At 47.7% G+C, this 27,965-nt stretch overlaps 11 protein-coding genes across 11 annotated transcripts; 6 read left to right on the top strand and 5 right to left on the bottom strand.

Moving 5' to 3' along the window:
- The first annotated feature begins 1,147 nt into the window (after window positions 1–1,147).
- Window positions 1,148–2,599, top strand: LY89DRAFT_684858 (uncharacterized protein). Its single transcript, XM_018214974.1, has 3 exons — window positions 1,148–1,456; window positions 1,516–1,705; window positions 1,839–2,599. Exons 2-3 carry the CDS (start codon window positions 1,583–1,585, stop codon window positions 2,319–2,321), a joined length of 606 nt encoding a protein of 201 aa, XP_018071175.1. The 5' UTR covers window positions 1,148–1,456; window positions 1,516–1,582; the 3' UTR covers window positions 2,322–2,599.
- A 257-nt stretch (window positions 2,600–2,856) lies between these two features.
- LY89DRAFT_718564 (uncharacterized protein) lies at window positions 2,857–6,211 on the bottom strand. The gene is made up of 3 exons (XM_018218423.1): window positions 5,963–6,211; window positions 3,372–5,911; window positions 2,857–3,324 (listed from the first exon to the last, which is right to left on the bottom strand). Exons 2-3 carry the CDS (start codon window positions 5,870–5,872, stop codon window positions 2,883–2,885), a joined length of 2,943 nt encoding a protein of 980 aa, XP_018071174.1. The 5' UTR covers window positions 5,873–5,911; window positions 5,963–6,211; the 3' UTR covers window positions 2,857–2,882.
- A 264-nt stretch (window positions 6,212–6,475) lies between these two features.
- On the top strand, window positions 6,476–8,860 carry LY89DRAFT_585042 (uncharacterized protein; the record flags this gene model as incomplete). The annotated part of the gene is made up of 6 exons (XM_018209304.1): window positions 6,476–6,649; window positions 6,974–7,004; window positions 7,058–7,109; window positions 7,159–7,934; window positions 8,081–8,713; window positions 8,766–8,860. The coding sequence occupies 6 exons, from the start codon at window positions 6,476–6,478 to the stop codon at window positions 8,858–8,860; spliced, it is 1,761 nt and encodes a 586-aa protein (XP_018071173.1).
- Window positions 8,861–9,160: 300 nt separating this feature from the next.
- Window positions 9,161–10,843, bottom strand: LY89DRAFT_669267 (uncharacterized protein; the record flags this gene model as incomplete). Its single annotated transcript, XM_018213082.1, has 2 exons — window positions 9,161–10,630; window positions 10,685–10,843. 2 exons carry the CDS (start codon window positions 10,841–10,843, stop codon window positions 9,161–9,163), a joined length of 1,629 nt encoding a protein of 542 aa, XP_018071172.1.
- An 807-nt stretch (window positions 10,844–11,650) lies between these two features.
- On the bottom strand, window positions 11,651–12,516 carry LY89DRAFT_707282 (mitochondrial fission 1 protein; the record flags this gene model as incomplete). Its single annotated transcript, XM_018217590.1, has 3 exons — window positions 11,651–12,243; window positions 12,297–12,390; window positions 12,473–12,516. 3 exons carry the CDS (start codon window positions 12,514–12,516, stop codon window positions 11,911–11,913), a joined length of 471 nt encoding a protein of 156 aa, XP_018071171.1. The 3' UTR covers window positions 11,651–11,910.
- A 423-nt stretch (window positions 12,517–12,939) lies between these two features.
- LY89DRAFT_669265 (kinetochore protein spc24) lies at window positions 12,940–13,629 on the top strand (the record flags this gene model as incomplete). Its single annotated transcript, XM_018213081.1, has 3 exons — window positions 12,940–12,966; window positions 13,012–13,144; window positions 13,193–13,629. 3 exons carry the CDS (start codon window positions 12,940–12,942, stop codon window positions 13,627–13,629), a joined length of 597 nt encoding a protein of 198 aa, XP_018071170.1.
- Window positions 13,615–14,694, bottom strand: LY89DRAFT_684853 (uncharacterized protein). Its single transcript, XM_018214973.1, has one exon. The coding sequence runs from the start codon at window positions 14,556–14,558 to the stop codon at window positions 13,857–13,859; it is 702 nt and encodes a 233-aa protein (XP_018071169.1). The 5' UTR covers window positions 14,559–14,694; the 3' UTR covers window positions 13,615–13,856.
- Window positions 14,695–14,802: 108 nt separating this feature from the next.
- Window positions 14,803–16,102, top strand: LY89DRAFT_684852 (Metallo-dependent hydrolase). The gene has a single exon (XM_018214972.1). It carries the CDS (start codon window positions 14,872–14,874, stop codon window positions 16,024–16,026), a length of 1,155 nt encoding a protein of 384 aa, XP_018071168.1. The 5' UTR covers window positions 14,803–14,871; the 3' UTR covers window positions 16,027–16,102.
- Window positions 16,103–18,278: 2,176 nt separating this feature from the next.
- On the top strand, window positions 18,279–20,259 carry LY89DRAFT_782074 (uncharacterized protein; the record flags this gene model as incomplete). Its single annotated transcript, XM_018222545.1, has 4 exons — window positions 18,279–18,537; window positions 18,674–19,324; window positions 19,375–19,460; window positions 19,603–20,259. The coding sequence occupies 4 exons, from the start codon at window positions 18,279–18,281 to the stop codon at window positions 20,257–20,259; spliced, it is 1,653 nt and encodes a 550-aa protein (XP_018071167.1).
- Window positions 20,260–21,815: 1,556 nt separating this feature from the next.
- LY89DRAFT_585086 (uncharacterized protein) lies at window positions 21,816–24,465 on the top strand (the record flags this gene model as incomplete). Its single annotated transcript, XM_018209306.1, has 3 exons — window positions 21,816–22,559; window positions 22,607–23,546; window positions 23,597–24,465. The coding sequence occupies 3 exons, from the start codon at window positions 21,816–21,818 to the stop codon at window positions 24,463–24,465; spliced, it is 2,553 nt and encodes an 850-aa protein (XP_018071166.1).
- A 947-nt stretch (window positions 24,466–25,412) lies between these two features.
- On the bottom strand, window positions 25,413–27,839 carry LY89DRAFT_64902 (DUF895 domain membrane protein). Its single transcript, XM_018212037.1, has 4 exons — window positions 27,276–27,839; window positions 26,907–27,221; window positions 26,187–26,794; window positions 25,413–26,139 (listed from the first exon to the last, which is right to left on the bottom strand). Exons 1-4 carry the CDS (start codon window positions 27,546–27,548, stop codon window positions 25,812–25,814), a joined length of 1,524 nt encoding a protein of 507 aa, XP_018071165.1. The 5' UTR covers window positions 27,549–27,839; the 3' UTR covers window positions 25,413–25,811.
- Between the last annotated feature and the right edge of the window lie 126 nt (window positions 27,840–27,965).

Genomic DNA, 27,965 nt, shown 5'->3' with positions numbered 1-27,965 from the left:
ACAGCACCGATTGAAACCACTAATCCCTATACGAGACTGAGGGAGCGTACCGGGAAGAAACAAATTGACGACGTCAAAAAGATCGTCATCAGCCTTATGAATCTATACCTGTCATTTGTGGGGTAGGTTGCTCTAGTTCCCGCACCCGTCCATGATCCGCCGAGGATCATGACATGGAGAAGTCTAGAATGTTGTCGACAAACATGATGTCCCATATTTTCATGCCGTTTAACTCTGGATCTTGCAATTTCGAATTCCATCTTCTCCTACTCCAAGACCATATTTTCTGTTCCATTAGCAGCAACTTTCCCGTTCACAATGCGTTTCCTAAGGAGAATTGGAAAAGTTTTCTGCATACAATTTCGGAAAGAGAAAAACAATCATTATTGGGCTCAATCTCCTCCAGCCATATGTCAATCGACTCGTAGCGAGCTTGTCAGGGAAGAATACCTCAGCAAATACTCTTGTCCAAGATGCACCGCAAAGATCATGGTATACCGACAATGTACTTCCGACATTCCAACTCCACTTGTCGAGCCAAAGATCCCCAACGACATGTTACGATTGGAGTATAAGGCGCCGACTCAACATAGAATGGTTTTCTGCATCCCGATTGATTACACAGGGGAAATGACCCAGGCATGCATGTCCTCTCTTGTTGGAGATCATGAAGGAAGAGCAATGACTGATAGCAACGGGAAGGAGTTTAAGTTGTTGAGTGAGACGTCTTTGGGATTCGTACCGTGTCCCAACTGCCATAAAGGAATGCATCTTTGGGGCCAGGTCAGAAGTTTCAAGGAAAGCAAGAACATTGTATGGGGTATTGCAAGGAAATCTGAACCAGAATTCTTTTGAAATGCAAGATCTACTACTTTGGGAAACTCAAACAAAGAGGAGATATCTGAAATTTGCCTGAACATTGAAAAAGGAAGTTTGTACAACAGAGAGGCTTGGAGATCTCTCAATAACGAATATTCAGCCTTGTACTTCGTGTCTATCACAAATCTCGCCCGGGAATTGATATCACCTACGTCACATCGGAGCTAAAGCCCCCATCCAAACACCGACTAGAAAGGTGTACCACAACTTAAGTAGCGTGTCCACCTCGAAAGCCTTCAACGCCTCAATCAGCCAGGTGCGCCTGTCATCGTAACACAATCAATCTTCCCGACTTCTGACGTGTATCCAATTGGACACCCTTCACAAAGTTTGTCTGGGCGTTTAAATCGAAGATCTGCCTCGTCAAAATATCCTCTCACCTTCGAGAGATCGTTGTTTTACATGTGACCTAACCCGATTCGGTCACCTGGTCGCCTACATCCTGCACGTCGAATCAGCCTCAGCTTCAGAGAACAAACAAAAACCCCGCCCCCGCTTCGAACCTCCAAGTTCCGATAACGACGGTCTCAGCTCCACGTCTTCTCAAAATTTTTGTTTTCTTCGGAACTACTTGTTTGTAAGTCTTTCTTCTCGTGTTTACTTTGCGAGGAACGAGTTACTGATTTTAAGATATAGCGGAGTAACCTGATTCAAACAGGCTGTGAAAGGAAGCAGATAGAACAAGCCGTACCAAGTGATCAAGATGGCACCAAAGTTCGTCAAGAAGCTGCTCGTTATCTTGCACTTGCGAAAGCCCGAGATTGAGAAGTATGACTATGACGCTCACATGCATCTCGAGGCCCAAGGCTTCTACAACGAGGGTCTGGTACGTATATCCACGATACTCCTCTCCTCACTCTCCCAGCCTTACTCCTCACTCTTGAAACTCGAACACTTGTCATAAAACCGTGACGCGACGAATAAGCAAGAAACGCGCTAACAAAAATGCCCATCAACAGGAAGGCATCTACAAATGTCCCCAACCCCGCTGCAAGAACACCATCTCCGTGTACCGCCAAGTCCGCCGCCAAACCACCCACTTCCACGACATTCTGCGCTTCGAGCAGACCGTCCCCGTCCACGCATCCTCCAAGCTCAAGCCCGCGTCCAAGACCACCCACCTGAAGCCCACGCTCCCCGGCAAAGCCTCCGTATCGGTCCCCGTGGTCTGGAACGGCGAGAATCGCAAGCCGGTCTCGGAGAAGGAGTACATTGGCCAGAAGAAGACGGTCGATGGTAAGACGTATACCTTGGCCAAGCATCGGTTCTTTGCGAGCGTGCAGTGTGTCGCTTGTAAGAAGGACATGCATCTCTGGGACGAGTTGAGGAAGTATGAGGGTGAGGAGGAGATGCGGTGGTTTTTGGCGAGGAAGGAGGGGAACCCGGGATTGAAGGATGTTGAGGGAGGTGGAAGTGATGCTGAGACGCTCGTTGATGTGTGAGTGACCGAACCGCAATGGTGGATTGAGCACTTTCCGTACTTGAGTTGAGGCTTTTCCTCGTTCGCAAAGGGGTTTTATGAGCACTTGCTAGGGAATGGTGGTGGTTCTTATTTGCGCTGGTGCATGGAGCAATATGGATGGGTAAATGCCTGGCCTGGCTTTGATATCCTATGGGCGCATCAACTGGTCTCTCCAATGCTTCTTCTGAAACGGTCGTAGCTAGTAACGAATACAGGAAAACACGTCTTTCTCATAAGTTGACTACAAGCATTGCCAACAGTCGAAACACTTAGCTCGCAAAGCTGTCATTCTTGATCGTGCTGTGACGTTTCTGTTCGCGTACTTGATGTGGGTCGGGTAATTACCGTCTATCCACTCCACTCCATCAGCGCTCTTGCAAAAACTTCGGGCGAGTATACCTGTTGTCGATTCTACTTGAATCAAAACCCAGTGTCGAGTGCTTCACGAGCGTACGCGTGACGAGAAAACAGATCTCGCTCGAGCAGACATAATATGCGTAGATATTGTAGATGGTCTTTCATGGTCTTCATTACCTCGTCTCTACAAACCTCTCAATAACTCCTCAATCGTAATCGGCTTCCTAACAGCATTCGAAAACCCCTCATGATAACTCACCCAAACCTTCACATCCTCCTTCGAGCCTTTCTTTCCTTGTCGTCCTTTGCCGTCTGCTTCAGCATTACCGTCGATCTCCTGCAGAGGCCTCGCGTCTCGAATAACTCTTCCAAAGAAGTCTTTCTTCACATCAGAAAGCTTATCCTGAATCTGGTACATAGGATTCTCTTTGTCTTGCAAAATAGCATCAGTATCATCGTGAGGATTGCCGGCTTTATATCGAGCTTGTCTTGCGGCGTTTTCACGAACAATTATGTTCTTCTGGTATTCTTGATCAAGTACTTGGCGGACGGCGTATCTGACTGGAGCTGGACCTGCTGACGCCGAAGAGAGACCAGTCTCGAATGTGACCAGCGTATCCAGCGGTCTACAAAGTCAGCTTCCATTCGTCATTGACTTGATGTGAGGACTTACGGTTCCATTCTATAAACCCATTGAGTAGCTCGATTGCCAAAGTCACTCTCCAGCTTGCCACGCTCGAAGATAACTCCTACAGCACTCATGACTTCCACCGATCTCTTAACCATGGCTTTCTCTGCCTCTTTCCTGACACTAGCGATCCCTTTTTGATCACCACTACCTCCTACGATGATTGGTTTAATTTCCGGAGTAAGCATCCTGACAAGATATGGCAATAGGTCAGTAGCGATGTCCTCGGGACTTCTGAAACTTCGTAAGAGGGTTGCGTTGAGGCTGGCTTGAAGTTCGACAATCGCAGCACGGTTCGATTTCTCTGCTTCGTGGGCTTCGTAATCTGCTCGAGGACCAGAGAAAGGCAACGGTTCTTCCTTCTCTTCTTCCTCTCCCCATTTTTTCGTCTCGGCTCCCGTGAAGTGATGGCGCGCAGGTGATGCAAAAAGATGGTGGCATGCTAGAACAGGTTGACTGAGGTAGGGAGCAAGTTCAAACTCCTGTGCTGTGAACACTCGTGAAGAGCAAGCGTCGTGGAAGTGCAGCCACTCGTACGCAGCGTCCGGCTTCGTTAACATTGAGTCGTCGTTGAAAGGCTGGATTGGATAATCGGAGAATATATCAGTCACTATGCGCTCAATATCTCCGCTGGTGTCGACCATTTCTCGTAGCCTATCCATACCAGCTTTCTTAGCCAGTTCTGCAACTCCCAGTTGAGTTTGGGGTAGTTCGTTGGAGAACCCAGGTAGTGGATTGGCAAAGGCTGTCTTTGGGAAACCAGCTCCTTCAAGAAAGACCCGATTGACAACTTCTTTGGCACCACCACGTCCAATTCCTCTAGCACCACCTCCACCATGTGAGAGGTTGCTCATCATGTTATCATCCACCCATTTCCTGGTCAATCTTGCTTTGCCATCTTTGGTGGAGGCTTTCAGTTTTCCGGCTGCCCACTCTCCCACTACCATGATACCTCTGAGGTCGCCTTCACCTGTAGTCTCTCGACCCTTACGAGACTCAGCTGCATTGACTCCCCATGTGGCTTCACACAATCTTCGTACAGCGTCACTATCACAAGAAACGCCTTCTTTCTCGAACACTGTTTTCATACGACCAACAACAGCATCCATAGGAGGTTTCCGGACGTGAATGATCTCGGCGAAGCTAGACTGACGCAATGGTCTCAGGGATGGGTGATAAACATCATTGCAGATGAGAATCAAAGGTCGCAGTAGCCTGAAATCATCGCCTTTCTTCTTCTTTCTCGTTTGCCCGGTGCCGGAGATGTCACTAGATGAGTTCTTCTGGTCTAGAATGATCAAGTCGATTAAAGCCTTGATGAAACCACCTTCTCCTGATCCACCTGACCCGCCTACAACACCATCAACTTCGTCCACAACGACACAGAGAGGCTGTGCAATCTTTTTGACCTGTCCGGATTTGGTCGTAGTCGTAGAGCCTGTCTTGACACTTTCTGTGCCAACACTAGTCCTTATCCTTCCCTTCACGACGTCTCGACTTCGCTCATCACTTGCATTGATCTCCATGACTTCGTAGCCGGCTTGTCGGGCACAAACATGTGCTAAAGTCGTCTTGCCAAGTCCAGGAGGGCCAGTTAACAGTAGAATCTTCCGGTGAGGTTTCTCCTCCTCGACTTCTGCGCCTGGTCTTTTGATCACAGCTGGTTTTGCTTTCCCCGACTTCGGAAATACAATGGGATCCCAAGCTTTTAGCCAACGAAGGACTTGTCGATGTGTGCGATCATCACCAACAAGCTCCATGAAATGCCGTGCTCGATATTTTTCAGTCCACATAAGAGTTCTCCGTGATTTTGGCTTCGCCCCTGGAGTTTCTACTGAAGGTAGAACTTCATTTGTAGGTTGTGGCGCCTTCGCTACCATTTTCTGCTGTTCAGAAGCTTCATCAATCAACTCGTGAATATCGATTCCATAGTAACTCTTCTTGGCACGGCCAGCCTTCGTAGTTGATCTTGATGCTACTAGTTGCTCAAAAGGCAGAGGAGCGGTCTTTTTTCGCTCATGTATAATGATGGTCTTGCCAGAGGATGTGACAATATTGAAAGATTTTCCCTTTCTCTTGGCTAGGAACGTCGGCAAGGCCTCGGAATCGATGTCGTGGAATTCATCGTCGCTTGCTTCGCCGACTGGGAGAACTACTTCTCCAGGGACATCCGGTTCCAGTATTTCGTCGTCAGCTACCTCAATCCCATTTGGTATCTCCTCCTCTTGTACTGTATTTCTGAGTGTGTTTAGCACACTAGATTGTCCTAGACCCTGCTCTTCTTCTGGACATGGCGACTTCTCAAGCATACGGCGCTTCGGTGCAGGCTCGACGCGGGCAAAGTCGTCATCGGAATCGTCATCTTGCAAGAAGCCTCCAATTGTCTTTGGTTTCCGATCATCGACACTCTTCTCCGGGTGCTGGCGCTTTGCAATTGGTGGTGATGAACTCGGAGGATAGTTAATGGGCGAAGATGCGGAGGGCATTTCGAAGGTGGACTAGGGAGAGAAGGGGATGCGGATGATCTGTGTAAGTTTAGTGCCATACATCGGAAAGATCTGTCGACGGTATCCTACAGTGTCTCCAAGAGTTCTTTGCTCAAGATTACCACCAATGTGACAGATTCGATCGTTGAAAGCTTCCTCCACCCTTCAACTATACCCCTGAACCAGGCGTAGAATTTTCCGAGGTCGTCCAACGTGGCTTTAGAAGGAAGGTTGGTAGTAGATAATAGTCCGGATCATCACAAACGATTGACCGAAACAAGACTTGTAGAATAGAAGTTGGCATGTATCAAGTCTTTCAAAGTCTGTACTGTACTATTCAGTAGAAGACGCGCTTCGAGACGCGACGCGATTTAGCAGCACCACTTTAAATATTTAAGCGAGATCTGGAACAGGGGTTGGGATAAAAGGAAGCCGAGCCGAGACCAACCAAGAGACGGGATTCTCCGCTGTGCCCTCCGTCATTCAAACTCTAGTCTAAACAGTCCCCCGCATTTCGGAAAAGCTTCAAATACTCTATTCCCGCATCGCGAGTTGACGTTATTCCCTGAGCCGTATCGCAACCTGATAGGTATCAATGCCAGGATGGACCAGGGACATTATGCAATCTCGCCTGAAGCGACCGAGAGCAGCTTCCTTGCTTCCCCTTCGATCGAGCAGATCAAGCAGGAGGACGGTTCCAGCCAACCGCCGAAGAAGAAGCAAAAACGCAATAAGCCCACATTGTCCTGTGAGGAATGTGTGGAAAGAAAAACAAAAGTAAGCCACAAACTTCCTACAAAAGCCCATTTGTGATAGCACGGAGATGAGATTGGTTGGGTTGAGGAAGCTTTCAAGAGGTAGAAGTTCCGAGGTTAACAATTGCCACAATGATAATGCTATTGTTATGTTTTTTGCCACCCCGTTTAAAGTGCACATGTTACTTCTATCGAGTCACCAGGATTGATCTTCTTCTGTCAAGGATAATTGGGATTCCTGCTCAGCTTACCCTTGCAACGAATCATACTTTGTTCTTTGTTCCAAGCCGGGACATTGCATAATGATACACAGTACTCGTCCAATGATACTGACTTTTATCGGCAGTGCGATCGAGGAAGGCCTCATTGTCTTGCCTGTATGTTCATGTTATTTACTTATCCAAAAGAAGCAGAGATTCACACTTCTCAGGTATAAAACGCCAAACCGAATGTAAATATGCTCATGTTGCGAATATCCTCGAGTAAGTCAACCTCTGTTACACTGCACTCATAGCTGATTTATGTGTATAGAGAGACAAATCGTTCTGTTAGCAATGCTAGACGCATGACTAAACCGCCCAAGAAGAAGCCTTCTATTTCCAATGGCTTTGAAGGACCTAAGCAAGCCCCAAATCCACAGGAGAGGAGTGCTTCGAGAGCCTCCACGTCATCCTCTGTTGGTCTGCTTTCTAATGTGCCGTATTCTCACCCCACGGCTTCAAATGTCTTCGGTATAGGTTCCGAGCACCCATTCGCAAACTACTGGACTTGTCAAGGCGGTCTCCCAGAGACCATTTCAGTGCTGCCGGAGAAAGTTCAAGCAGGTATTCTGCTGGAACGATATTTCGAATGTGTAGATCCTGTCTACCCTATGATACACCGACAGACATTCTATGCCGACTATGAGCACTTCTGGTCACTCCCCCAACCTGAAAAAGATCGAGTTGATGGCGCTCTTGTTGCAATGATTTTCGCCATGCTAGCCATGGGTACCCAATTTGTTACAACTACCGGACCCAAAGAGCGTCAACAAACAGCTGAATTCTATGTCTCAGCAGCTCATCAGTCTCTCCGGATGAGTTCCTACCTCAACAAAGCCTCCGTCCGGTCTATCCAAGCTATGGTGCTGATCACTTACTTCCTCATCAATGACAACCATGCCTCAGATGGCTGGGCCTTTGCTGGTATCTTGATTCGACAAGCATATGCCATGGGTTTGCACAGAGATCCTAACATTGTCTGTCCCAATGCTAGCATCTTCGATAAGCAACTTCGTCGGAAGCTCTGGCAAGCCGTTTTACTCCAGGGTAAGTCGTTATCTCATAATGGTCACCTTCTTCTCCTCTACCCTTGGATTTGTAACAGACACTTGTCAATACAATATGCTGTTCAGGATATCATCCTGCCCATAATGCTGGCAATAGAGATACTAAATCGGAAATCACCAAAACAGACACATTCCTCACCGTCCTCCTTTCCCTCCCTCCAAGCGCAACCCACACAGACGTCAACGTCGAAGACCTAATAGACGACTCCTCCAGCATCGCCCACTCCAACCCCACCGACACAGCCTACATCCGCGGCTGCTGGACCCTCGCCAACCTCGTCCAAGAAACCATCTGCTCGCCCCGCTCCCTCGACCTCCCCATCTGCGCCACGCCCCGCCAAAAATCCAAACTCATCGCCGACTTCAGAGCCGTCTACCGCTCCTTCCCCGACATCTTCCGCTCGTGGGACGCAGAATCGATCGCCATCCTCGCACAATCCAACAAGCGGATCGTCCGCCAGACGCTGTTTCTCACCAGTAATTATTTCCACAATGTGATGCTGTTGCATTCTTCCGGGTCGGCGGAGGTGCCTGTAAATGTGCGGGGAGCGCTGGAGGCGGCTCACGATGCTATTAATGCCTTCTTTTTGCTGTATACGTTGTTTGAGAGTGAGGCGAAGGTGTGGTGGGTATTTAATCATCGGGCGTTTTTGGAAGCTATGTGTATTGGGAATATATTGCGGGAGGAAGCGAAGGAGGAGAATGGGGAGGAATTATTGGCTAAGGATCCGCTTTTTGTTAGAGCCAAAGCTGATATCAGTAAGTATCTTTTTGTCCCAAACGTAGGAGGAAATTGCTGATGGGGAAATAGTTCGGATGATTGAGATCATGCAGATGATGAGTGAAGGCGAGCACGGATCTGCGGTTGCGCTGACAAGAGTGTCTGTATTGAGTACTTATCTGTAGTTCATCCACACGCACGCAATTTGCCAATATCGACAAGCACATTCCATTCCGTCCCTAATCATGTTCGCCTGCTTGCCTGCTGTCGCCAGTCCCGCTCTAACGCTAATAAATAATTCCAAGGAGACCCAGCTTTATGGTCCCAACCTCTCTCGAAGTCACGTAGTCATTGACGAAGTCCTCCCTAAAGAACGCCTTTCATGATCAAATCCAGCGGATATTAAAAGTGAAGTAGAGTGTGTAGTGCTCATGCAATCCATGCAATCAAGCAAAGTCAAATTCTGTCAGTATAAAAAAAAACCTCTAGTCGCTCCGTCTGTTTGAACCAAAACGATCGCGAAGCCACGAAACAGGTCCGCCACTGCCTCCTGAGTGAGAGCTCCTTCGTGAATCCCGAGATGATCGGTCACTGCCGCTGGTGTTGCCTCTCCTACTGTCTCTCTGGTTATCACTCATGTCTGACGGTCTGCGGTAGAACGATCCAGGCATAGGTGCTGCAAAATCTTCGTTTGGAGGAGAATTGGTGGCATGTGGTGAACCGTCTCCCACAACCTGCCATCTCCTTGGACTTGTGGCTTCTTCAGTGGGCGAATACCGAGCATTGCGGATGGAGTCTAACCTAGTCTCATTCCTGGTGGTGGTCGAATACTCGCTACCAAGTCCAAATCTAGAAGGCCGTGGACTTCGACCTGAAGGGCTGCCAGTTTGGCTCGCTCGCCGGCTGTTCGATGGCGGTGTAGTTTCGGCATCGATACCTTTCCTGCAAATTGGGCAAGTGTTGTGCTCACTCAACCATGCGCTGGCACAAACTTCATGAAACCAATGAGAACAAGGTAAAGCCACTACGTCATCACCAATGTGGACATCGTCCATGCAAACACTGCACTCTGCTTTGCCTTCCGGGCCTAGCATCTTCTCATCGATCTTCTTTTTGGGAAGTGATGCAATGGCATCTGGTGATGCTGGGCCAGGGGCGTTCGATGTCGGATGCTGCTCCATCAATTGGGAGATGATGGAATCCAGAGCTTCTTGAGTATAGACAGCATCACCCGATCGTGCATTGGCCGGGTTCAGCATAGCTTGGAATAAATTTGCTAGCCCAGGCGGCATACCAGCAGGCCCTCTTTCGTTGGGACCGCCAGGTCCACCCATAGGTGCAAAAAGACCTCCAATGATTCTGGCAAGATGGTCAGGAGGAGCTCTGATACTAACAAGATACAAGGAACGGCCATTAGGGGAAGTTCTGAGGGGGGAGGCGTACGTAGCTAGATCATCAACTTGAGGTCCAGCCAGCTGAGGTCCATTTGGGTCCCTTGGCCGGAGATTACCCCCAGTTGTAAATGTGAGTCGCCCACCCATAAGTCTAGGTCCATTGCCACCATTACCACCAAACAGAAACGCATTCCTTGCAAATGGTCCCCCTTGTTCGAATAAAGTATCGGGTCCAGATCGTCCAGGTTGGCCAGCTCGAAATCCCGGACCAACCATATTACCGACCATATTTTGGAAATCTCTCAAGACATGATCTGGATCATCTTGGGATATCGGATCTCTTCTTCGTGGACTACGTATGTTTGGTGACGATCTGATTGTTCTTGAGAACATCATAGAGCCTCCAGGACCGTGTGTAATGTGCTCTTCGATATCCGCCTCTTCGGGGTCAGATATATCTGCATCCGCCCATGGGTCATGATCATGCAGGGACCGAAAATCGGCAGGAGCTCGCGGAGGAGGCTCATCGTGAAATGGACGAGGATCGCTATCTGCGCTTACCTGCAAACAAGTTAGACCATACCACGGCTTCAATATAATAAAGGCGAAGCTTACAATCTCCGTAATCTCGCCATGACATCGCGGACATGTTAAGCCATGTTCGTCCCGATGCCACTCATTATCACACTGGTGGCAATAAACCACTTCTCGGTCTCCGAAAGCATCGAGATGTCTGGTGCCGGTACCAGACATTGAATGATCCCGATCTGCCATGGCGTCTCGAAGTCCCTGGTAGGCTGCGATGGCAGTCAGACCTAGACTTAATGCCAGGCCCGTGTTCCTGATAGCTCTGAACGCCAGAATGTCGACAGTTTGATATGCAATCGAAATTTGATCCTCCGCAAAGCTGACGGACGGAGTTTGCTAGATTCAGCGGGGAAGGTCGTGGAAGGACGAGGCGCAATCGTGGTGGCGTAACTTCACCCGAACTGCCTTGTGGTTGACCTGCGAGCGTTGATGATAAATCGAAGATGAGGGGTCGTGAATGTGCAACGATGCTGTGCACTTTTGATCAAGTGAATGGAAAGAATCTCCAGCAATTCATAGGAAAATGAAAGTGAAGATACGCTGTCTTTAACGGCTGGATTATAAAGATTAGATCTCGTGGCTTTCGAGACAAGACAGCAAGCAGGTCAGGCTCAAGAGATTCCCATCGGATCGGCTGTGACGACAAAAATCGCCAATCCCTGTCGCTTCAACCCAGAGATACACTGCTAGCGCCTAGAATATGCAGCTGATAGCTAGGTTGAGAGGCAAAATATGGCTGTGTAGAAGGGCGCCGGGATGTCTCGTCTGTCCTAACCAGTAAATACGTTCTATCTTCGCGTGGCTACACAGGCATGAATCAAAACGTGTCGTCTTCGATATCGTTCTCCATGCTTCGAAACGATATTCCAGCGCTTCAATACGGGACGGGCCACAAGTGGTGGGACTGGGTGGTTTTAGATCCAGTCCAGCACTTTTGGGAACCCTTTTTGCATGAAGTCTGAAATTTTTCTCAATATGGTTGGTTCTTTTACAAGTGTCTTCCTGAGTTCGAGTCTATCTGCGAGATTGATAATTCTCTTGATCAGATTACCTAGGTAGTCAACTTGAGGTTTGTATTAATGAGACCCAAATAATTCCCAACATCGAGACACCATATCACAAAAAGTACCTAGATACACAGAGCAAAACCATAAGACATGCATTACAGTGTTGAGAGTTTCATTAGTACAGCTTCCTTCGCTTCTGGTATATTAAACAAAGTCATCGAATCCTTCCCAAGTTACGCCGCGTTATTATCTCTTCCTCCCAACTCCCTTGAATATCATTCCACCAACCACTCCAGCTGCGATAGCCACACCAGACAGGATAGCAACACCCATGAGACCCTCTCTGGCAACCTTATCATCTATCAGACCTCTCAGACTACTGGCCTGAAGATTCGCAGGCTCCTTGTCCAGCAGTAAATCATTGTACCGCCTTGCTTCTGCATAGTTTCCAAGCTTGTAATTACCCAGTGCTAGGTAGTATAGGCATTCTCGTCTTCGTTCTGGTGAGGTTCGGAAGATGTCTGAGAGGAGGCGAACGCCTTCTTGTTGATCTGGGCGAGTATTCGATTTGATCAAACCCTGCGAGATCTATCAGTATTACGGACTATGATCTAGAACTCAAAAGAGCTCACCCATGCAAAGTTGAACTTGGTTTGTACTCCTACATGCTCTCCTTCCTTCTCGTATTGTGATCGTAACACTTGTAGCTCAGCCGGTTTGAGTGGGCTGATGCAAGTTAGCTTCGAGCTTCGAATTGAACGGAACAGTAATTGCAAAGGGTGTGCTAGATGTCAAACTTGGAACTGACCTTTCTGCATCTGCAGCATCTAGTAGAACACGCCTCGTTAGCATAGCTGTCTCCAGTCGAAAAGCATACAGGTATATAAGAAAAAAGGTGTGGAGCTTCGTGTCAATGAGAGTTCCGCTCATTTAAGAACAAGGGGATGGCATACAAGGTAGAGAACTCATATCTGATTGTGTATTCGAAACAGGTTCTAGTGATCGTTCTTCGCAAATGTTATTTTTGAAGGAAGTTACAATCTAGAGGCAGAAGGTTATGGTTCGGAACGAACTGTGGCGTTCGTCGGTATCACAAGCCACACGACGTCACGCTTGCGATTTTGTTGCTGGGTCAGAATTTAGAGTGGGCCTTCAGTGTTTTGGTCGCCCGCACATCCACGAGAACACCAGAAGAAAACACACATATTGAATCACTCTCGATCAACTCCCAATTACCAGCACACTCAAGAACCTCGCTCCAAATAACTGGTCAAAATGCTTCTCGACGAGTCTCCCGCATTTGTACGTCTTCCACAGCATTCCGCAGCGCATTGCTAATAGAAGCAGCTCATACATGAAACGATCGGGAACTTCAACACACAACCCGATAAGCTTGTACTATGTCGAATCAATGACTCCCTCTCTAGACTCAACGAAGGTCGAGAAAAGCGGGTAATGAAAGCTGAAAGCTCATTGAAGAGTAAATCATCACCCTCAAACTCAAAGCCAAGATGCTGACAGTAAACAGGACTTGCCCGGACCCTCACAACACTCAACAATCACCATCTCGAAACCCTTTCATCGCATTCTTCTACAGCTCACGCATCCGAAATCGCGACACTAGATACTCAGAAGTTCCGTATTGCGAAGACCGCCAACGATCTAGAAATCGAGTCGGAGCGCTTATCATCACAACTAGCAGACCTCCAGGCGCGATTGCAAGAACTGGAATTGCAAGGAGTAGATGGGGGTGACAATGCGCGACGGGGATTAGTTGACGATGAGCTCACACTGAGGCTCAAGCTTTACAGAGGATTGGGCATCGACTTGGAAAAGGACACGGAATCTGGCGAATACACGAAAGCTATTATTCGTAACGAAAAGAAGGGGGATGTCAACGTTGTCAACTTGGACAATAAGTTCTCGAGGTATTTCTATGCCAATTATTTCTGGCAGCAATTGTAGAAGGGGGTCACACAAATTGGGCGGTAATTCGGCGTTGATGGCGTCTTTGGCAGGTATTGTGACTTGAAGGAATACCACGGATAGGATAGTGTTGAACGAATTTGTATGTGTTGAATAACAGATCATTGTACAGACCATGCTTTCACCCCATATACAAGGCAATGATCCCAAACCTGAACGCCAAACTCCCATATTCCCAGTCATCATCATAAAGTCATAGCTAACCATCATATCGGCTTTATACACAACCCAGAACCCTTCGAACTCGTTGTACTACCCGTCGAAGAAGAGTTCCTTTTCGAAGTTTTCGAACTAATCGGAATCTGTGGGAAATACCCCTCATCTCTCCCGATAATAGCAGAGCTAGGCGGGGTTCTCGCTCTAGAGGTATTCATGATGGCCTCAGGACTATAGCTTCTGTTCACCTTCGCTGTCGATTCGCCAGGCATGCTGCCCGACGTCAACGAGCGATGATGCCGCCTGACATGGTCTGCAGGAAGCTCAAGTCGAGAGTTGATTTTCGTCCATAAAGCATCGTCGTCGGAAGGATTGTCGATTCGCCATCCTCCAACACCTTCATAATCTCGTGTTGGCCCAGCACTCAATCCCATCACATTATCGCTCGAGACTGGTGTGAGCATGCCCGTGGCAGAAGCATTGCTGCTCGTGCTGCCCCGCCGCCTCTTCCGGCGTCCCGGGGATGTATTTGTTAATGACTTGGTCCTTCGAAGCTGCTTTGCTGTAATTTCCCCACCCAGCAGCCAGTGAGGTATGACTGCGAGGGCGAGCTCGATGTAAACGAGCGTAACTCGGAATAAGAGCACGGAAAAAGCGCAAGCTGTGGTGATGCTCGCAAGGATCGCGATAGGTATTGTGAAGATGAATAGGAATGGTAAGATTAGACCGTAGAATGGATTAAAGAGTGCCATATCCTTTGAGATGACTTTGATTTCATGTCTGTTATCCAGAAACGAACGGAAATATCAGGAACAGGAGAGGAGAAGCTAGGAGACTTTATTTGTACTGTATCTTGCTTTGCTCGCGGAGGATTCTCTTGGGTGGTTGCATGTGATTGTGAGTGATTGTGGGGAAATCAGCCTGGACCCGCCTCGACCGTTGTGGAGTTGCTTGGCGCTCTAGTCCTTAATTAGCGACATCAACACTCGTTGAGTGAGGCCGTCGACGCCGTTGCACACGCAATTCAAGACAGACATTGAGATCTTTCATGTTTCGTGCATAGCGATGGCTTCAGAGTCGACAGATGATTCTTTTCCCTGGCATTTAGGCGTATTCGACGCTCATTGCCACCCTACCGATACCATGAGCTCCATATCATCTATTCCTCATATGAAAGCCAGAATCTTGACAGTAATGGCTACTCGAGGACAAGATCAAGAACTCGTAGCTCAAGTTGCCGATTCGTATGGTCTTAGAAGCCAGTCAGACATCGAGAAAGACACAGAGGATCGCTGCATTGTGCCTTGCTTCGGATGGCATCCATGGTTTTCTCACCAAATGTACGATGACACAGAGGCAGCCATTTCAAATGCAGATACTCCAGAGTTCAAGACGCGCCATTATCAATCAGTCTTGAAACCCAGACCAGAAGATTCCGCATTCCTTAACTCGCTTCCTCAACCTCGGTCGTTGAAACAGTTTCTTCAGCAAACGAAAGCCTATCTTGAACAGTATCCCATCTCTTTGGTTGGAGAAATTGGCATAGATAAGTCATTCCGACTTCCAGGGCCATGGTCTCAAGAGCTCGAAGAAGAGAGAGACCAGACATTGACATTGGGAGGCAGGGAAGGACGACCGTTGTCGTCTCATCGAGTGCAGCCTGATCACCAGAAGGCAATCTTCAAGGCCCAACTCAGGCTTGCCGGTGAGATGAGTAGAGCTGTCTCTGTTCATGGAGTTCAAGCTCATGGTGTTGTTTTTGACACTCTTCAAGAGACTTGGAAAGATCATGAGAGAGAAGTACTCAGTAAGAAAGATAGGAGGAAAGCCGAGAGAACTACCCATCCGAAGGATGAGCATCAACCAGAAACAGTCGTTCCGTTGCCAAAACCGTTCCCTCCTCGGATATGCCTTCATTCTTATTCTGGTCCACCCGATCCACTAAAACAGTATTTCCATCCTTCAGTCCCAGCAGAAATATTCTTCTCGTTTTCGGAGGTCATTAATATGTCTAGTGGGCCTAGTTCGAAGGCTACCGATGTTATCAAAGCTGTCCCAGATGATCGAATACTGGTTGAGAGTGATCTCCATATCGCTGGCGACGAAATGGACAAGAAACTGGAGGAGATGTGTCGTAAGATCTGCGAAATCAAACGCTGGAACTTGGAGGATGGTGTGGCCAAGCTGGGAGAGAATTGGCGTCGGTTTGCATTTTCGTGATCATGCTAATAGCTCTCTACTTCATCAAGATGAAGGGTAAAATGCTGTTGATCAAGCCAATCAAGCTGTGCAGATGATGCAATCTTTATTCTTTGTTCTCAAAGAGGGTGCTCATGAATGGATAGCCTGCCTCCTGAAATTTTCTCCATCGTCGGTGGAACAAAAACTTCCATGGATGGAGCCAAGCATGAATTGCTTCATATGAGATATTACCACCCACCAAAGTATGGCGGGCTTGTGCAGTTCTTCTCAGTACTTCAGATACTGTGGAAAGTAGTTCTCACAGTTCCTGGTACTCCCTCAGTACAAGTATGTAAAGAATACGGCATCATGACTCAAGCTCTCTTTTCATTCCAAGTAGACTCTTCATAGCGACTTTTTTCTTTTCACCTGGAACGAGACCAGTATAGCAGAAGCCAGTGCCAGTGCTTTTGCGAGCCTTCACAGCCCAAGTAGACGGGTGGTGGACTCTGGTCCTCTTTTGCTGTCTCTAATGGAGTCTTCATCTGGAGCGTAAGTCAGCCTAAGCCGATTTTGTTGTCTTTGTCATTTGAAGCATTCCTCTATCTCTATAAAGAGCCAATTTTTTTTTAGCTGTTGTACAAGTTACTTCATTGGCTGTCTGGAATCTTCTTACATGATTTCAGGACTGGCCGACTAGTTTAGCCAGATCCGCACTTGATAGATCATTTGCTATTGCAAAGCTTCAATCAAGCCCTCAAACCATTTCCGCCGTCCCAAATGTGTTGTATCTCAAGCAGTGTAAGGCTTCTTGCCATTTGTCTCTGTTGTCTGAAGTTTTTCTTCTTCAAGACGTAGCGAGAGCCTCGTGCTAATGCCACTTGCCTTTCCTTCACACTACCGACGTAGTTTCTATTGAGCTCGTGTAATATACCAGATTCGCATTAACGTTATTGGCCCCCGATAATCGGCCGGTCGGCGGTCTTGAGCTTGCTTCCTTCGATCTGGAGCTCTATACTTTTCCAACTCTTTTCCTTCAACCCTCAACCCGCAACCCACGACTTTCAACTCTTTCTCGACTGCCGCCACTCCTCCTGCGCAATAACCATCAGCTGCCAAAGAACGTCCTGCTACCGTCGGGTTGCCAGGACAGCCTCGTCAGTTACAGAAACTCGCAATCGTCAACCTACCCCGCTCGGTTTCTGTCCTCCAGTGCCAGACACAAGCTCTTTCAACTACCCGCCTGCTCTGCCGCCCCTCCACGACCTTTATGCAGTGAAATAGCAGGCACAGTCTCGCTATAGCTCTGCACTTCTCAAGTGCTCTGTAATCTCTCTCAGCGAGGTAAGACAACCATCTTTTCAAATTCACCGCATTACCCTGTAATCTGCCGTCCGCTCCCCATCTGCATACCTTATCGACCAATCCCACTACTGTCACACCTTGCTCAAGAACAGTACGCTGTGCAGACTTGCGGCTGCTTTGTATCTGTCTACTAACTACTCTACAGTCCGTCTTCTCTCATTTGCACTAACATCCTCTCGAATTCAGCAACTTCTTTGCCTGCTGTCTAGCCATACCTTCCACAACGAACCTACTCGGGAGTATCGCTCATAGTCTCTCCTGCTGTAAGTAAGGCATCTATTTGGATTCACCACCTCCTGTTTAGTTCCTGGGCATATCTTCCGACTCGAATATAGTTTACAGTTTACACATTTGTCCGCAATCCGTCTTGCCTTGCTCATATCAGAGATCTCCCTGAGGTCGATACCGCTCAGACTCTCAACACACATTCTAAGCTCAAACATTTTCAATTCATTCATACCCTGCAAATTGCTAATTTTTGGCATTTAGAAGTCCTATCTTGACAAAGCAAAGGTATCGATTCGAATTTGCCTCCTACCTAATTCGACTCCTAGCTGCTCATCATTCACTTGAGCGATCTCTATCTGAAGTAAGTGTCTCCTATTTACCCTGCCAGTTCTATCCACCCCCTTGAACACCAGCCACTTGTATTTTAATGAAATACCCCCTGGCCTCTTGCCTTCTTCCCACCTCTTCCAACAATGGTCTCTGTCAACCATTGCCGACATTTGCCGACATTTGCCAGCTATGGAAGATAGGGTTTGGGACATCATTATTCCATTGTTGTCACTTGTGACCCCACTGTCATCTCGAAAGGCAACTTAACCTGGCATGATCACTTGGAGCTTTCTTATTCGATAACTTGAGTCTATAGTGCATTCACTGCTAACGATTGACTAGACGTTGCGATGGACGTTGACAACAAGATGTCAGAATCCGATAATCGCACCATGGAGCCCAACGTTGACGAAAGCTTTCCATCAGTCAATAACATGAGCAACGAAGCCAGTGACAAGAGCCCCACTGTGGAAGTTGAGGCACAAGAACAACCAGCGCAGATGACGACTCCGAGTCGTGGCAACAGTGAAAGCCCACAAGCTGATTCCTCACCCTCCGACCAAAAGACTGCAGGTACCTATGCTCCACCGGCACCAACCAACGATCCTACTGGTTTGTACACAGAAGGTAAGTCAAAATTTTAGTTCTGAGTAGTGATTGAAACTTTCAACTCATCTTTCTCCAACCTCAACCTCAAGAAATTGCAACAGCTCTTTCCTTCTTTCAGAATCCTTTCTCATTCTTAGCTAATGTTCCCAAACAGCCTATCGCCGAAGCATCGCCCCTGAAGATGGACCTCGTGAACCATCACCCCCTGCTCATACAGCCGATTTCCCGCCGTGGCCAGCAGTCGACTCCTTAAACCGCGGCCAAGGTCGTCGAGTCCGTCCTCAAAGCCGAAGCAGTATCCCACAGTATGGAAAAGTCACTTTCCTGCAACGCCAACGTGCGCTAATCAGCGGGAACATGCCATGGCAGCGAGCACAACGACGTACCCAACAACAATCTCCACCCAATGGATATACTTCTCCAGATGGTTTCTCGCCTGATCACTCTCGTTCAGAGAGAGGTGGTCAGACCCCGTCAGCTCCTGGATACGGTGGCTACCAGCGCTATGAAGATAATCAAGTCCAGGAGCCTGTCCGAAAGGTTGTCCGAGAGCCTACTCGAACTGGACGTGGCGGTTACGAATGTTATGAAGATGGAGAACTTGATCAGCCTGCCCCAAACGTTGTCCGAGAGCCTACTCGTAAGCGTGCTAGAGAGCCTAGTCGAGAGCCCGCCCGAAACTCAGGTGGCCACCGCAACACCCGACCTTATCAGACTGAGCGTGAGAACATGATGCACAAGCGATCGGTGGATGATAAACCAAATCACAATTTCGAAGACTCCGAAGAAGACGAGGAGGAGGATGGTAAGCCAACAACAGTACTTCCCATGGTAAACGATTGCTAAAAGCTACAGATTTGTTTGTTTATCAGGGCAATTATCGTGCAAGAGTATCCGCTGGCAAGTCTCGCTCCGAACCCAAGTATCACTATACTAGCAATGTAGGTCTCAGATACCCTAAACACATTCTGTACACTTTCTTGGTTTTTTGGGGATCATTCTATGGACTTTACTGTCACTTTGAACTCCTCTTCCTACTGCAATTCAGTTATTAGCAAAGTACTTATCACGGTCTGAATACAGGACTGGGAACGACTTCCTTCAGCTCGTACTCCTAACAGCCAACCACGCCAAGCTCCCTTGAACGATGAAAAATACTATGAGAATGTCGCTGAAGATCTTCGTCCCTCCCGATACTCTGGAGCTCCCATGCCTTGGGGATTGAATCAAGATCCACCCCTTGTCGACCAAGATGAGGTTTCCGATGCTTTTCTGTTGAAGCGAGGTCTCACACGAGGAAACAGTGATAAGGTCGCCGCCCGTGCTTATGGAGCAAACGACCCCGAAAATATTCGAATCGTTAATCTCAAGGAGGGAGACGACTTGTCGTTCAAGGAAATTGCCGACATCCTCAACGCAGAGCGCATCAAGAAGGGTAACAAGCCAACTTTGACTGGTATTTCTTGCAATAGCCGGTACAATCGTACAGCCCCACTCCTCTTCGCCACCCAAGGCAAGACCTTCGTTCCCCTGTCCAAGCGCAAGAAGGGTTTCATGTTTGATAAGCATGGACAACCCACAGGCCAGCTCGCTTGGAATGCTACTCTGGACGAAGCACTTGTCAAGGCTGTCAAGTCATTCGAGAGCAGCAGATGGTCCACTGTAGCCGGAGTATTGAGAGATCAAACTGGCCTCCCATTCACCGAGGAGATGGTTGCTAGACGCCATGCAATACTTTGATCGCTTCTCACTTCTGTTGCTGTCGACTTTTCCACGTCATATTTCCGCCGTTGACAATTCAATTTCTGGTCGGAATGTACGATCGGACCTTGGCGGTATACTCGAGAACGATAATGGAAACGGGAACGATGCATGCTCACGGGATGGTTGTCATGGTCGCTTATTGCGTTGCGTTTCTTACATTCACTTTGAAAATTCTTGCGATCCTTTATTTCCTTTGTCACGAACATCAGCGCATAATCAGATGCATAGGACGAACCTGCAGATGTATGTTTGACAACGCACACTCGGCGGGGGTTTGTTTAACCTGGGGGCTGTGTCTCTCGTTGCGTTCTGGTGGTCTTTACATCACAAAAGCCTGACTTTGCCTTTCTTTCCTTTGTCATGAACAGCAGAGCATTATTAGATGCATAGGACGAACCGTCACATGTATGCTTGACAGCGTACATTTGTCGGGGTCTGTTCAGCCTGATGGCTGTGTCTTTTGTTGCTTTCTGGCGTTGTTGGCATAACAAAAGCGTAGTTTTCTGAGTAGTAATCGATGAATTTCATAATTGACGGTTACAATCTGCTCGTGACATGTTTGGATTAACGTTTGTGTGTTGTCAAATGTTGAGTTTGATGTATTGTATAGTGGTTGACAGAAAAACATGCTGTTGATCGAACGTCATATAATGACAGCAATAGAACGATATCTATTGCCAATAGACGATCGAACGTACCGCGCAACCTTTAGGTCAAGTTCGAATCATGACAACCAGACTTCTGAGTAGTACTTTCACCATATTTGACAGCATACAGTGGCAATGGCAACTCATTGTCACTAAGAGAAATTTATACATCTTTGTCAAGATTCGATCGAGTTTAACTACAAACGTAAGTACAAACTCCAGACTGCTACCTCGAGCTCGAGTGCTAACCATCGACTCGAGAATAGATGCATGAGCTCGCCAATCTCGGGAAGCCCCTGACTATACCCGAACAAGATTAGTAATCCTGATTACATCACGACTTTTCGCGTCGCGTGAAAACTTTACGCGTTGCTGACACGAAATCTGCCTGCCCTGCCTATCCGCGACTGATGTCTGGTCTTGAGATGCTTTGACAACATTTACTCTATTCAGATAGATTCGTGGCTTCAATTCCTGCGATTGATAAGCACTTTGGACTGAGATATCAAGTCTTCTGAGATACCGACATTGAGGATCGTCGCCACTGTAAAGAGTGCGTGGAAACGTCCTGGACATTGCGATTTTGGACTGTTGATTGGTAAGTGTTTAACATCGGATTTTGCGATAGCGAGAAGTGTTCAATTGTAGTATGAATCGCCAGCTGATACTTTTCAGGTGAATTCGTCGATTCTTGCTTCGGACATTGAATCCCCGAGCCTTGCTCTGGCCTTCCACTTCCACAATTCATCCAAGTTCATTTGACCCTTATTTTTCCGATTATCGACTCGATCATTCTTGAGTATGGGTTCGAGTGACGCCGAACGTTCATCAAGCCCAATGTCAAGACCAGTCTCTACTCCTCCGTCCTCGCCTCCTTCTCAGCCAATGGAGGATGAATTTGATCCCGAGTTCGCAACTGCGGAAGAGAGAGCAGTTTATGAGGAAGAGAAAAAGGCCCGAATACAGAATGATCGAGCAGAAGAGAGGCGGAGAAAGCTGGCATTGAAGAAGCGGAAGCAGGTTCAGGAAACGAGAGCTGAAAGAGAGGCGAAAGCCAAACAACTAGACGGCTTACTTGCGAACTGCGCTACATTCTCCGACATTCTGACAAAGAAAACGCAAGTTCTCGGCCGAGTAGGAAGTGGGTTTGATGGCAAAGCTTTGGGAGAGCATAATTTGGAGCTGTCGAAGCAACCAGAATGTATGGGTGGTGGTACCATGCGAGACTATCAGCTGGAAGGACTTACGTGGATGTATGAGATCTGTAGTCAGGGTATGTCTGGTATTCTCGCAGATGAAATGGGTCTAGGAAAGACGATTCAGACAATCTCACTGCTGGCTAAATTGAGAGAAGAGGAAGGTTATATGGGTCCACATTTGATTGTGGCTCCTCTAAGCACGCTCTCAAATTGGATGGAAGAGTTCAACAAATGGGTCCCTGGCGTCCCAGTCACCATGTACCATGGCACGCCCTCACATCGACAAAATATTTTCAGGGACAGCTTGAAGAAAAACCTAGATAAGGCGAACAGGGCGACAAGCAAGTTTCCTATCGTATTGACGACTCCTGAGATTGTAATCAGAGATGCGAATGATCTGTCCAAGATTAATTGGGAAATGGTTATCATCGTAAGTCATTATCTCAAATATTCCCTCAGTTGCTTACATTTTCCCAGGATGAAGGCCATCGACTGAAGAATTCAGATTCTAAGCTCTTCCGCATCCTCCAAACTTTCAATTCGATCACTCGTTTTCTCATCACTGGCACACCCCTGCAGAATAATTTGAAAGAGTTGTGGTCGCTGCTCAACTTCCTACTTCCTAAGATCTTTACTCAGTGGGAGCAATTCGAGTCCTGGTTTGATTTCAGCGATCTTCAAGACGAGGAAGGCACAGAGGAGTTTCTACAGGATAAGATGAAGCAGGATCTTGTCAAGAAGATGCATTTGATCTTGCAACCACTTCTGCTGCGGCGAATCAAAGCAGATGTCGAACACTTATTGCCGAAGAAGCGAGAGTACGTACTATATGCGCCGATGACCAAAGAGCAGACGGATCTGTACAATGTGATCAGCGACAAAACAAGAGATACTCGTGCCTACCTCGAATCGAAAGTTGTGGAGCGTCTTACAGGAGTAACGAATACCCCAGCTATGTCTCGTAAAGTGAGCCCTGCTTCTACAGTAGTATCTTCTCTGAAAGTCGAGGAATCCGACAGTGAAGGAGACATCCCGATGGCAAAGCTGGCGATCAAGAAGCGGGGACGAGGAAGACCTCCCAAGTCTGCTACACCGAAAAATGCTTTTCAACAAATGATGGAACGAAAGGCATCCACATCGACAAAACCGGGTCGAAAGCGAAAAATTGCAGAACCTGCTTCATCACCAGCACCAAAGTCTTCCAAATCGAGTCGACAATCTACACCAGCGACAAGCATAAGAGGTCGAAAGACGAAACGAAAGGGTTATGCTGAAGCTCATTCATCCGATGAAGATGCACTGAGTGACAATGAATTCGAAGAAAAGCTTGCCGAGGAGTTTGCAGAGAAAGAAGCCGATGTCACGAGTGAGGGTAGTGAAGAAGAGATCCAGAGAGCGAAGACTTTAGAGCTTGCTAGTTAGCAGAACCACTCCTTGAACTTCTATTTTGGGACTAACTCTATACAGAAAAAGAGATATCTAACAAGAAACTCGGCAATCCCATAATGCAACTCCGCCTGGTCTGCAACTCGCCACACAACTTCTACAATCCCTGGTCCATGGACTCCGGCCTAGAAGTTGACGAGACCCTCGTGACATCCTCCGGCAAAATGCTCCTTCTCGACCGTCTCCTCCCCTCCCTCTTCTCGCGCGGCTCCAAAGTCCTCATCTTCTCACAATTCAAAACCCAACTCGATATCCTAGAAGACTATGCTCGCGACCTTCGACACTGGAACGTATGTCGAATCGATGGCTCAGTAGCCCAAGAAGACAGACAGCGACAAATCAAAGAATTCAACGAAGAAGAGGACTGCAGATTGTTTCTGCTGAGCACAAGAGCCGGTGGCCAAGGAATCAACTTAGCAACTGCCGACACAGTTATCCTGTTTGACAGTGACTGGAATCCACAACAAGATCTCCAAGCCCAAGACCGCGCCCACCGAATCGGCCAGAAAAACCCCGTCATCATCTACCGTCTCGCAACCAAAGGTACAGTGGAAGAAGACCTCTTGCTATCAGCAGACGCCAAGCGCCGTCTCGAGAAGTTGGTCATCAAGAAAGGAGGGTTTAAGACCATGAACCAGAAAATGGAGAATGAGGAGGGGATGTCGGAAGATGCGCTCAAGACGCTGCTGTTGAAGGATGGGCAGGTGTATCAGTATAAAGGTGGAGAGAAGATCTTGACGAATGAGGATCTGGATGTTTTGACTGATAGGAGTAAGGCAGCTTATAAGAGGGCAGAGGAGGGCTTGGGTGACAGGGCTGGGTTTAAGATCGTGGAAACGAAGGTTGGTGGATTGATGACGGGGATGGAGAGGAGGAAGGAGAAGGCTTAGAGTGGATTGGATTGGATGTTTACTTGCATATACCATCGTGGTGTTGCGCGTTGATGCGGATGGTTGTGATTGGGATTGGAGTTCTGGAAATGACTACTTTGAGTAGACTAGATGTACAGATAGATAATTAACAGAAAGATGAGTAATGAAAGACTTCTGAATAGATCACATTCACAGCAGGTCATCATGTTCACAGTAATTTGGGTGTCCATTTCGGTGTCCACTTATTATTCCCATCAGCCAGGTACGAAACATAACATCCATTCAAGCATCTCTACTTTCAACTCCCTACCTCCGAATCAAATCAAGCGCAAATCTGCAGCGAACATCGCACCCACAAATCCCAATAAATCTCCACGAACCCCTTTTTCCAGCCCCCAAAATCCTTTTCTACCTTTCCAAACCCCTAACACCAAAAAAAAAAAATTGCGCATCTTCATCCCCCTCCTCCTCATCTTCCTCATCCTACATCTCACCTCCACTCCATCACCTTCTCCCTCGCCCTTACCAACTCCCTTCCCTACATCATCGCATTCCTCAAATGACCCCATATCTAGACCCCGAACCGCGCTTCTGGCGAGGAGGATCTGGGTAGGTAGATACCCGAGGAGAGGCGAGGATCTGGTTATTTTGGTTGGGGTTGGGGTTTTGCTTTGGTGGGTTGGGGTTTGGGAGGTTTTGAGGGGGTTGGTTTGAGTTGTTGAGGAGGGGGGGGGAGGATGGGAGGAGCAAAGTTGTGAGATTAGGAGATTGATGGGTTGAAGAAAGCGAGGAGGAACTATGTTGAGGGACTATGTGTTTATAAAGACAACACTTGAGGAAAAGAGATGATTTACAGAGCACAGTAGGGAGGGAACGGATAAATCTCGACACGCGAGATAGTGTTTCACTTGACTGGATAGGTGTGAACTCGGTTTATGCAGGGTCGCTGAAGATCAGTACAAGATGCCGGAAGCTGGGTTACTTGGCAAACTTTGGGATGATGTATGTTTTCGGCTGTAGACTATAAATGGATGAGACGGGCAGTGAATGGGAGGGAGGTTGATATTGGCTATCGGAGGAATGTGAATTCACAGTCGATCCATAATCAACAAGCAAAGAACAAAATATGTACCTAGACAAGCAATCTATTAACTGCTGTCCAAGCTATGGTATCTTTATCTTTCGGTCAAAGCCTTGTTTCATAATGTCATTGTCATCCATGTAATAAAGCAATCCGCCCACGAATCACCGAGCAATGCAAATGCCAGAAGCAAGAAACAAATGCTGGTGTCATCAATAGCAACCCCCAGAATATGCTCTCCTCTCAGTTCCCTGCGCAGAACAAACGCAAAAGCGAAACGAGATTAAACAACTTCGCCCTCTTGAGAAGCATGTTCAAGAGCGTGCTTGTCGGCGAGAGCAGCGGCTGGAACGACATCCGCGAGAGTCTCGTCTGTGCCCCTCAAATCATCTTCGATGCGGTTGTGGTCGGAGATCTTGAATAGGACGACTGGTGCTGCGACTATGAGAGAAGCACCGAGGATAGCCCAATTAGAGGCGAATTCACTCATGAAGCTGATCTTTCTGGAGTCGAGTGACCACATGACGGCTGCACCAGCGGATTGGAGACCCTTGTAGAAACCGACGTAATTGGCTGTGCGACGACCGGAGTTGGAGAGGGCTCCCATATACCTAAAAGTTATTAGTACGGAGCGTTTAGACTTTTGGGTTTAACCTACCAGTAGACTGTGCATTGCCAGAAGGAATCAAACATGCCGTAGAAGATGTAGAGGAACATGGGACCGACGTAATTAGAAGAGGACCAGTCATCAGCGGAAGTGTCGGCACGAGTATATTGCTTTTGGAAAGCATATCCACCTCCATAGATAACCAGGGTCATGGCCATGAGGAAGCCCCATGCGATCTTTCCACGAAGAGAACGACGGAAATTGGTGTAGTCAAGAGCGTAACCAAGAGCCATAGCACCAAAGATCTGTGCTAGGTAGTAGAGACATGAGTTCAGAGCCTTGGTGCGAGTATCGAAGTGAGCGCCATTGACAGCGTTTTGCTGGTAGGTGTAGAACCAATTGGAAGACCAGAACATGGGGAAGAGAAGAATGACAGTGGGCTCGAATTTAAGCGACTCATAAAGGCCATAGATCTCGGACCACCAAGTGGGGTTCTTCATTAGGACAACCTTGGTTCCATCTGTACGGACCACTTCACGAGCAGAGGCGATGAACATGGCACAGACTGCACCAAGAGCCATCAGGACGATGAAGCCGATATAAGTTCCATCGGAAACTGTGACGTTGGTCTTGACGTGGAAATTCTGGCCAAGAGGAATCTGAAGCGTGTTAGAGAGACGAATGAAGTAAAATAGGAGAAGCAAGGAAGGTGGAAAGGGAAATGCAGCTTCAGTCACGAGATGCATCTGAAAAAATAGGCTCGAAACTCACCAGAGATCCAATGACGGCACCCATATTGAAGATAGCCCAGAAAATGGCAAAATATTTTCCCTTATCAGCTTCCTTGGGATAAGAAACCATGATAGTACCTTGGGCAGTCCAGAGGAGAGCAGCGCAAAGGCCAAGGAGAGCACCAGCGATGATGTTGAAAGCGAAGACGTCGTGGTGAACGGAAACCAGGAGGGAGATAGCGTAGATGCAGTAGCCAAGACCACCGAAACCGAGAGTAACCTTGACACCCAACTTGTTGACAATAGTGCCACCCAGGAAACCGAAGACCGCAAAAGTAGAGTAGAGAGCAGTGTTCTAGAACATTGATCAGTGTCACGTAAAAGATTGAAAGTCAAATTGAGAACTTACCATGTCATCAGCCAAAGTAGCATCAGTCTTTCCACCACCTCCCAAACCACCCAGAGCGTTGAACATACCAGGGCACAGGAAGCAGACGAAAGAGACAATGATCAATTGGACCTTTGGAGAAGCATACCATGGTGTAAGCCAATTACCGATCTGGAATCGACGATAGAGCCAGCCAGGAGGCAACACGAGCTCGCCATTCTCATCGTGCTCAGGTTCAACGGCAGCTTGAGAGACTCCAGCCTCGGCAGCCTTGTTGTCAACGTGGGCAGACATGTTGACGGGGAACTGTTCGAGATTTCGAGTCGAGGAGGACCGACCAGTGGTATAAAGTGAGGGTTGTGGTACAGAAGAGTGAGATCTTGGGATGGTCGCAAAAAATTTGCAATTTTGTCGGTGTTGTTTCTTGAAAGAATTCTTTCGGTAGAAACGAGATCGAAAGATGAATTAAATTAAATTATCAAGTCGGCTTCCTTCCCAAATTTCTAGCGAAGTTCAGACGCTAGGCACTACTCGTTTCCTCAAGGAAGGAGGTGAATGTCACGATCCAATTCAAATCCGGATGAAGAAGTTTGATTACTTTGTCGTGAAGTAGAAATCTGGTCGAGTGAAGTCCGGTCCAGTCAAGAGGGTTTTCGGGGCCCGGCAAGCAGTTATATTATTCGGCAATGCACGTGAACTCCCCTTGCATCT

This window comes from Mollisia scopiformis, assembly GCF_001500285.1.
Source record: "Mollisia scopiformis unplaced genomic scaffold LY89scaffold_12, whole genome shotgun sequence".
In the NCBI taxonomy this organism is placed as follows: Eukaryota; Fungi; Ascomycota; class Leotiomycetes; order Helotiales; family Mollisiaceae; genus Mollisia; species Mollisia scopiformis.
Note: the sequence above shows the minus strand (reverse complement) of the source record. Positions and strands in the feature narration are given on the sequence as shown.